The 9902-nt window shown below is 41.7% G+C and overlaps 1 protein-coding gene across 1 annotated transcript; it reads left to right on the top strand.

Moving 5' to 3' along the window:
* The first annotated feature begins 2057 nt into the window (after positions 1 to 2057).
* LOC101653185 (olfactory receptor 2H2-like) lies at positions 2058 to 3023 on the top strand. The gene has a single exon (XM_004697263.2). The coding sequence runs from the start codon at positions 2058 to 2060 to the stop codon at positions 3021 to 3023; it is 966 nt and encodes a 321-aa protein (XP_004697320.2).
* Positions 3024 to 9902: the final 6879 nt, after the last annotated feature.

The raw sequence follows: 9902 nt of genomic DNA, 5'->3' as shown, positions 1-9902 counted from the left end.
CGCAGCTACATAATTGATCTATACCTTAATATCCAACAAAGAACATTTCTCAGTCTCTTAGAGTCAGCAATTTGCATGAAGTTTACATAAGACATTGTTCTAATCCCAATGTACACACCTCTGGTGTTACTCTCCTGTTGCTTATTTTTAATGCTCCCTGACTAAGAATTTACCCAGATTCATCTTTCCTCTTCACCACATTACAATAATTCTTCAAGATACATTTTAAAACTCACCGCCATAGAGTTTATTCTAACCAGTACGGACATTACAGAACAGAGTTGAAATACACCTGTGTATTTCCAAGGCTGAAAAATCACTGTCATTGTAGTTAGGTGTCAGTGAGGTGGTTCTGACTCATAGCGACCCCACGAACAGTACAACAACATACCGGCCAGTCCTGTGCCACCCTCACACTTATTCTCATTGTGAGCCCATCAAGGCTGCCACTGTGCAGATCCACTTTATCAAGGACCTCCCTCTTGCTCACTGCCCCTCCTCTTGACCAAGCGTGATATCCTTCTCCATGGACTGGTCTCCCTTGATAACATGCCCTGAGTATGTGAGACCAAGTCTACCCATCTTTGCCTCTAAGGAGCATTCTGGCTGTACTTCTAAGATGGATTTGTTCATTCTTTTGGCAGTCATGGTACTTTCAATATTCTTTGCAAACACCATGGTTCAAATACATCCTTTGGTCTTCACTATTCAATGTCAAATTTTCACATCCATATGAGGCAAAAATACCATGACTTGGCTCAGGTACATCTTAGTCAACTTTGTAAAGTACTGAATACCAAATGTCCCAAGATTTTGACATATTGTACATCCTGAACACATCCCACTGAACTAGTCTGTGTTTGTTACAGAGAAAATATTTTCTTTTCTTTTTTTAAATCATTTGATTGGGGCTCATACAGCTCTTATCCCAATACATACATAATACATCGTGTCCTGCACATTTGCACATTTGTTGCCATCATCATTTTCAAAACATTTTCTTTCTACTAGAACCCTTGGTATCAGCTACTCTTTTTTTTTCCCTTCCCTTCCCCACCCTCCCTTCCTCACGAACCCCTGAACATTTATAATTTTTTTCATGTCTTACACTGACTGATGTCTCCCTTCACCCACTTTTCTGTTGTCCATCCCCCTGGGAGAAGGTTATATGAAATCATTGTGATCCGTTCCCATCTTCTGCCCCCACCTGCCCCTTATCCTCCTGGTATCACTACTGACATCATTGGTCCCGAGGGGTTTATCTGTCCTGGATTCCCAGTGTTTCCAGTTCTTATCTGTCCCCATGCTCTGGTCCAGCCAGATTTGTAAGGTAGAATTAGGAACATGATAGTGTGGGGAGGGGCCGGGGGTAAAGGAAGCATTAAAGAACTAGATGAAAGTTGTATGTTTCATAGGTTCTATACTTCACCCTGTCTGGCCGTCTCTTCCTTGTGACCCTTCTTCAAGGTGAGTTTGGTGTTTTGTTTGGTGGGCTAAATGGTTATCAACTGAAATGGCTATTCCAGATGTAGCAAAAGAGCAGCTAAATAACTGCATACTACTAACCTCGGTGGCAACATCCAAATGCAATGTCATAAAACACACACTCAATTCATGAAATTATACTGGCATTGTTACCAATCAATGAAAAATGTTGCTCAATGACCAACATTGGATGTAGAATGATGCTCGTTAGAAAAGAAGTGAGTATGCATCCACTTGAAAAGAAGAAGTAGGATAATACAAATTTTAACCCAGTGGCCCTCAGGCAGAAACTGAAGGGTGGCTCTCATTCTAAGAAAAGAGTGGAAGATTTAAGTAATTATGCTACCAAAAGTATGACAAGGATTATTTTTAAACATTCACCCACCACAGTCTCATTTTCAAGAGTTTGCTGGAATGTTCTAAGTGTGAAGAGAAGAGTAAGTGAAAATACACAGATGTGGCATGTCAGCAAAGTGTTAGGGAAAACAATAATATGTGATATACAAAACAAATCACACTGTTCTCTGCTTACTCCCTGAGGCGTTACGCTTCCCAACTCCAGGAGGGCTTGGATGGACATGGACAATGATACCACACCACATGGCTTCATCCTTCTGGGCTTCTCAGATAATCCCAGGCTGGAAATTATTCTCTTTATGGTTGTGTCCATCTTTTACATGATCACGCTAGTGGGCAACATCACCATCATATTTCTGTCCCACACAGACTCGCATCTCCACACGCCCATGTACTTCTTCCTCACCCAGCTCTCCTTCCTAGACCTCTGCTTCACCACAAGCTGCATCCCCCAGATGTTAGTCCATCTCTGGGGCCCAGACAAGACCATCAGCTACCTTGGATGTGCAGCTCAACTCTACATCTTCCTGGGATTGGGGGCTGCTGAGTGCATCCTGCTGCTCGTCATGGCTTTTGACCGCTATGTGGCAGTGTGTCGGCCCCTGCACTACGCAGTCATCATGCATCCGAAGCTGTGCCAGAAGTTGGTGCTCTTTGTGTGGGTGAGTGGAATTTTTGGCACCTTGGTGCAGTCCCCCACCACAATGAAGCTTCCTTTCTGCCATCACCACCAAGTGGATGACTTTGTGTGTGAAGTTCCTGCATTGATACGTCTCGCCTGTGGAGACACACTTATTAATGAACTCCAGATCTCGGTGATTGCAGGCATCTTCCTGATGGTGCCGTTACTCCTTATACTTGGCTCCTATGGGCGCATTACCCAGGCAGTGCTGGCCATTCAGTCCCAAGAAGGGAGGAGTAAGGCTTTCCGCACCTGCTCCTCCCACCTGGTGGTTGTCTTCCTCTTCTACTGCAGTGGTACTGCAGTTTACATCCAACCAAGGAGCCGGTTTTCTCAGAAAGGAGGGAAATTCCTGACTCTTTTCTATACTGTGGTGACCCCCACACTCAATCCACTCATCTACACCTTGAGGAACAAGGACGTGAAGGAAGCAATCAAACGACTCTTTGGGAAAGACAGAATGGCCAGTGGGGAGTATGGGGCTCATACTTCAGGGTAAGGGCAGCTGTGTCCAGTTTCAAACTGTGACGTGTGTGTATGAGTAAATCCAACTAGCAACATATATCAAGGGCAAAAGGTGGATTTTTACAGACAGAGGACCAATCAAAAGAACAGTATGAGCACCACTTAGAGTTCAGCTTAAATTTCAATATAAGTATAGTATTATTCCTCTCAGCGTACACTCAGGAAGTAAAAAGGATTCCAATTATGTTTTTAAAAAGGCAATTTTTTTATTTAAATCATTTTATTGGGGGCTCATACAACTCATCGCAATTCATATATATATCTATTGTGTCAAGCACATTTGTACATTTGTTACCCTCGTCATTCTCAAAACATTTGGTTTCCACTTGAGTTCTTGGTATCAGCTCCCACCTCTATGCACATCTTAAGAACAAAGCAACAACTTGTGGACTGGAGTTTGGAGCAGGGATATCTATACTTGCATAACTTCCTTTTCTCAGTAGTGTGTTAAATCTATGTCATTAGATAAATCAATAAAATCGCCTAATGACCTCGGAGTGGGGGTGGGGGTAGATAATGATAATGTTCTTTGTCAAAAATAATGATGAGGCCTCTAAAGTAAACCAGAGTCATGCATATTTCATGAACAAGTGAAAGATTCTGAGCTCCCACTGAATGCAATAGTATTTAGCTCTCATGACAATGCCCTGCTTCATACTCACCCTTGTGAGGAGATCACAGGAGATATGGGTACTATAGCAAAGTGTGGTGAAGAAAGCAGATGGTGCCCATCTATCAAAAAGGAATAATATCTGGAATCTTAAAGTCTTGTATTCAAACAAGCAGCCATCTAATGAGGCATCAACTAAGTCCACATGGAAGAAACACACCAGACTGTGTGATCCAAAGATGATAAATAACAAAATCCAGATCCAAAGATGATAAATAACAAAATCCAAATACAAAGAAGGGAATAGTATCAGAACTTAAATTGTGAACTCCCCATTTGAAGAAAGCTATGGGTGACAGTGGGAGCCCAAACCCCATCCTTACATAGATTAAGTCTCTGATGAATCCCCTCTGACAACAGTCAAGGGATGTGAATAAACTTACTTATCGGCTGGCTACTATTGTATACGTGATAATGGAAGATATAATCAGGTTACACTGTAATAACTTATCATTTGATTTCCCTCTTAACCCATTTTAAATTTATTTTAATTTGTAATATTTCCTGCTATCTATATATTTTATTAAAAATCATTTGGGGGGGGCTCTTACAGCTCTTATAACATTCCATACATCAATTGTGTCAAACATGTTTTTTCATATGTTGTCATCATCATTTTCTAAACATTTACTTTCTATTTGAGCCCTTGGTACCAGTTCCTCTTTTTTTACCCCTTCCTCATCACCCCATGATCAATTATAAAGTATTATATATGGTGTTTTCATATCTTACACCAACCACTGTCTCGCTTCACCCACGTTTCTGTTGTTCATCCCCCTGGCAGGGTAGAGATTATGCAGTTGATCATTGTGATCCGGAATGTTGTGTGTTTCATCAGTGCTATACTGCACCCTGGCTGGCTTGTCCCTTCCTTGTGACCCTTCTGTAAAGGAATGTCCAATTGTCTACAGATGAGCTTTGGGTCTCCACTCCTACCCCCCCTTGTTCACATTGATATGATTGGTTGTTTTGGATCTTCTGATGCCTGATACCTGGTCCCATCAACACCTCGTGATTACACAGGCTAGTGTGCTTCTCCTATGTGGGCTTTGTTGCTTCCCTGCTAGCTGGTGGCTTGTTTAACCTCAAGCCTTTAAGACCCCACATGCTATATCTTGTAATAACCAGGCACCATCAGCTTTCTTCACCACATTTGCTTATGCACCCATTTTTACTTCAACGATAGGGTTGGAAAGGTGAGCATTACAGAATCCCAAGTTATTAGGACAAAGTGCTCTTGCATTAAGGGAGGACTTGAAGTAGAGGCCCAATGTTCATCTGCTACCTTGATACTTAACGTATAAATATATGTACTTAGACCTATATTGCTACCATTCTATATTAATATATTTACATATATGCATGCTTATACTTCTACCTCTAGAAATGTCTTCTGTCTCCTAGTTCTTTCCTCTATTTCCTTTGACTTTCCTTCTGTCCCACTATTATGTTTGACCTTCATTAGGCTCTCAGCAATTCCTCTCAGCTACATTGCACTTATCAAACCCCACCAGGCCTTCTACACCCTCCTCACCATCGATCTTAGATATCTTATTGTTCCTTTGTCCCTGGGTTTGTTAGCTCCCCCCTCCCTTTTCCCCACCTCCCTGTCACCATCAGTCCCCTTGTTTTCTCCTCAGGATTGTTTATCTTCCCTATCATATAGATATACATGAAAAGGAAGAGGAAGGGGGGAAAAAAGAAAGAAAGGGCCTATAAATAGTTTCAGGCTTTTCTCCTGACTCTATGAGTATAATGAGATGGGTTGTATAGTCTTCATTAATTAATTAATTAATTAATTAATTAATGTCATTTGGTCATACTTAGAGACTTTGGATAGAAGAGCCACATTATATATTTCACTGTGGGGGAGGAGATACTGTGCTAGCCAGGAAGACAGGTCAGGGCCTGGTGACCGAAGTCTCTATTGCCTAGTGGATAAATTGGGAATAGAAACACCTGGGACGTTTTTGAGAAGATATTTGATGAGTTTGGGCAGAAGCCATAAATGTGAGTGGGCAGTGCCTATTGTTAGGGAATTAAGGTGGTCAGTCATTTGGATATGAAACAAAGGCATCCTATTGCAGGTCCCTGGCTGGGAGAAAAGACAAAAAGGACAGGAAAGAAGGGTGTTTAATTGGAATATATGCAGTGGCAAGTGTGAGTGCACAGACACGTGACCAACGATGAAGCCTCTTTGGGATCCCTGGATGGTGAAAATACTCAACGTGTTCAGCTGCAAACTAGAAGATTGGTGTTTTCAATCTACCCAGAATGGGCTCAGAGAAAGACTTAGTAATCTGCTTCCCAGAAAGCAGACTTATTGAAAATCCCATGAAGCGCAGTTCAACTCAGACACATGCAGTTTTGCTATTACTCAGCGTACAGCAACAGCAACTGGTTTGGTTTGCATTTTGATTGTCCTCCTGGGTGACTACTATAGCTACAGGTGTCGTCTCATGTCCTGAGTTCACAATCATCCTGCCCATGTGCAAATTCTTCCATGTTCTTTAAAAGTGCAGTACCTGAGTGACTACGGTACACCCCTCTATGAACTCTGAGCTTCTAATCCAACCTCATTAATGTCTGGGGAAATTTCCCCTTGACACCAACACCCTCCTTTGACTGATGATCTAGTGACATCTTTTTAAATTGACCAATTGACATTCTGCAAAGATGATATCATAATTGATCATAGTTCCAACCCGTTCTCACAAACACAACAAGAAATAAAAAACAAAACAACAATGCCATTCAGTCTAATGCCATTCAGCCTAGATGGACTCTGAGCTGAGGGGCTGAGGTCAAAAAGACTAGGAATCAGTGAGTAAATGACTCACATACAAATAGACAAATGCTTCTCCTACGACCTCATTACTGCACGCCCTGCCAGGCGGGCCATAGTGACTGTGAACTGGTGAAATGAACTCATCTAAAGAGCTGGTTTCCCTAAACACACACATCAGTCTGGACGACTACAGAGGTAATCCACATTCACACTCAGCAAAGAACTGAGCAAACGTGTATTTTATAAGTAGAGACACTCCGAGAGGGTGAAGAGGGCTCCCCTCGCAAAGGGAGAGGGAAGGCGCCATGGGGGGGCGGGGGGAGCATTTCTTGCTTTTCAGGGGATGCTTTTCAAGCAGTTTTCTAGTTTGTTAAATCCATCCATCCTCAGGTGTCCTGCGCATTTTCTTTCAAATTTATCTCGGCTTCAGACTCATAGCAGCCCTATAGGATAGGGCAGAACTGTGCTGTGAGTGTCCAAGACTGTAACTCTTTGTGGGAATAGGAAGACCCAACTTTTTCCAGCACAGCTCTGTGTCCGGGGGTTTCAAATGTATCTCACATTACAGGTCCGTGTCAGGATGCGTCAGAACATTCACCCAGCCTTGTCTGAAGGTTAGAAGGTTTACCAGACTTTCAAAATCTCTTGTTCCCTTAGCAAACGGAAGTCCTTGTTTTGTTCCTGTCACTGATGATTACTAACCAAGGTGGCTGTGAGTTAGGAAGCAGCCTCCTTGAGGGGAGCTGGCATCCCCAGTAAAGCTACCAATGAAGCTCTGACGGCAACAACATAGATTTCTTTGGGGGGTCCATTCAGAACAAGCCAGCCCTTCCCCCATCTGGCAACTGGCAACTCTCAGACAGCTACAAATGGTCACTAAGGACCCCTGTAGTAGAGCCTGTGCTGCCTGCCTACCTGATACGGCTAGGGCATCCAAAATTAACAGGAAAGATCTCCCTGAGAGTTGGTTCTAGTCTAGTTCAAGAACTGCTGATGTGGGTTGCTGTGTGCAAGGAAGTAGACACCTTCAGTGGAGCCTACAGACATTACCAACACACTGCCAGAGCTCTGCTGTCCTAAGGGATTATGAATTGGGCTACCATGTGCCACCTCAGCAATCTGAGCACACCAGCCACTCCCATGAGAAAGAGGAGCATTCTTCTCCTGTAAAAATGTGTGGCCACAGAAATCCAAAGAGGCAATTCAGCTCTGCCCTGTAAGATCGTGATGAATCAGAAATGACACGGTGGAAGTGAATTGTTATTTTGGAGGGGTCTTTGATAAGAAGTTGGACCTCCCTGGGTGTTTGCTAGGAGTGCCAATCCCTCTCTACCCAGGTAACTGCCAATTGCTGAACAGAGACAAATTGCTGGGCTGCAGAAATTTCACTGTAGTGGAGCTAGAAGGTGGGTCACTTAGGCGAAGACTACTGTCCCAACCACTTCAAAGTGTCTGGAGTAACTAAGACATCTCTCAAGGGTCCCTATGGGAAGTATCCGGGCTTCCTCTTCCTAATACAGAAGAAAGTTTCCCTATGCTTCCCTTGAATTCCGGCTCAGGTATAAGCAACCCCTACAAAACAAGGAAGACTAAAACCAAGGAGTTATAACCAGCCATGGAGGGAGCTCCCAGTTGTGGTCTTCGCAGCTGGAAACACAGCTACTGAAACAGGGCTGGCAGGGAATTAACAACCAGAGAGGAGGACTGAGCCCCCTAGTGGAAAAATCGATGATAGCTTTCCTGAGTAACTGGACTGCATATTCTCTAGGATGTGTAGGTTACGCTGAAAGTTGAAACCTGAGATCTGGAATTTTGGAATCTTAATCAAACCATGGAGGGAAAATGAGCTATCGGAAATAGGGTTAAGAAGTAGTAGGAATGATAGAAGATTCTGCCTACCCAAGAGTTGTGTGAACAAAAACATCAAATACTGAAAAGAACTGAAAAAGCTAACGCTTAAAAATTCCAGTGTCCCATAACAAAATCCAAACATGATGAAGGGAAAAATATAAGAGCTTAAATCTGTGAACACCTAATTTGTTGAAGGCTAGTTACAGTGGGAGTTCAAATCCGTCTGAGAGTATCTAGCCAGATTAAGCCTCTGGCAGATCCTCCCTGGCCACAGGCCAGGGACACGAACAGCATTGCTAACAGGCAGAGATTATTGTAAAACTCGATTATGGTGGATTGAACTATGGTATAATATGATACTTGATAAGTTAACGTCCCTCTTTACCCAGTCTGAATTTGCTCTAGGAGTAAATGTTTCTCCATTATTCCATGACAGAAATTTCTTCTCTGGTTTTTTAAACAATGCTGGTGGTCTTTTCTTTCTTACTCTTTATTTTTATTTTCATATTTATATTATTATTAATTCTGCTTCACTTTTTTTCTTTTTTAATGTTTTTGCTAGGTTTCCCAGTTTATGAAGCACAGAAGGAGTGGATGCAGAGACAATAACTGATGCATTGGTGGAGCTGGGATGGGGGTTAAGAAGGTGAAGGGAGTTAGGGAGCAAACAATGAATGCAGGAGCAGGGAGGGAACACGAGAACTGCTTGTGATGTACAACTTTTTTAAAAAGGGACTTAACTATGGAAGTGTAGATATGTGAATTTTATATTTAAAAAAACCTATTTTTGAACTATTTTTTTAAAAAGTTAAAGACAGGAAAGGTCTATACCATTGGAGATGCAGTTAGCTTAAAATTTGGCACCCTGTCATTTTCTTTCTCTTATGTTCCAGTTAAATTTGTCCTAGTTTTTAAGATTCTCAGACTTCTTTTCAATTGAATTTTCTATCTGATTTATTTTGTTATTGTTAGTTTTTGTTTTTGAATGTTTCTCCGTATGTGAAATCCAGAAGAGGTAAATCTACAGAGACAGTAGCTAGATTAGCAGTTCCTTGGGTTGGAGGGGAGGCTGGAGGAAATGGGAGCTCATCATGATGAATACAAAATGAGTAAAATGTTCTAAACACAACTGTGGTCATGACTGTACAATTCTACTGAACGTGATAGATCAACAGAAGTATTGAATTGTATGATATGTGAATTATAGGTCATTAACACTTTTTAGAGAAAAATCCTGTCACAACACAAATTCACAAAAAAAGATAAGAGAAAGTGTAGCCCATCCAAATGAACATGAAGAGGAAATAAAATCTCATCTATGGAAGCCCAAATAATAAAAAGAATAGAAAAATGTAATCTAACAAAATTAAGCAAAATCAAAGAATTAAGGCAAAACATATACAAAGGTCTAACAGATAAAAAATGCATAACAAAGACTTTTAAAAAAGTAATAGTCCCTAAAAACAAGCAAGGCAGCAATATTGCAACTAAAAGAGACAATAGCTTTAAGTATTTAACAACAGATTTGGTAAGGTAATAAAATA

The sequence above is a fragment of the Echinops telfairi genome, unplaced genomic scaffold (assembly GCF_000313985.2).
Source record: "Echinops telfairi isolate 266 unplaced genomic scaffold, ASM31398v2 ScPeMD7_7469;HRSCAF=8507_0, whole genome shotgun sequence".
NCBI classification, from domain to species: Eukaryota; Metazoa; Chordata; class Mammalia; order Afrosoricida; family Tenrecidae; genus Echinops; species Echinops telfairi.
Note: the sequence above shows the minus strand (reverse complement) of the source record. Positions and strands in the feature narration are given on the sequence as shown.

Bases quoted from the DNA above. Each gene is read 5' to 3' on its own strand.
- LOC101653185 (XM_004697263.2), top strand. From the start codon at position 2,058: ATGGACATGGACAATGATACCACACCACATGGCTTCATCCTTCTGGGC.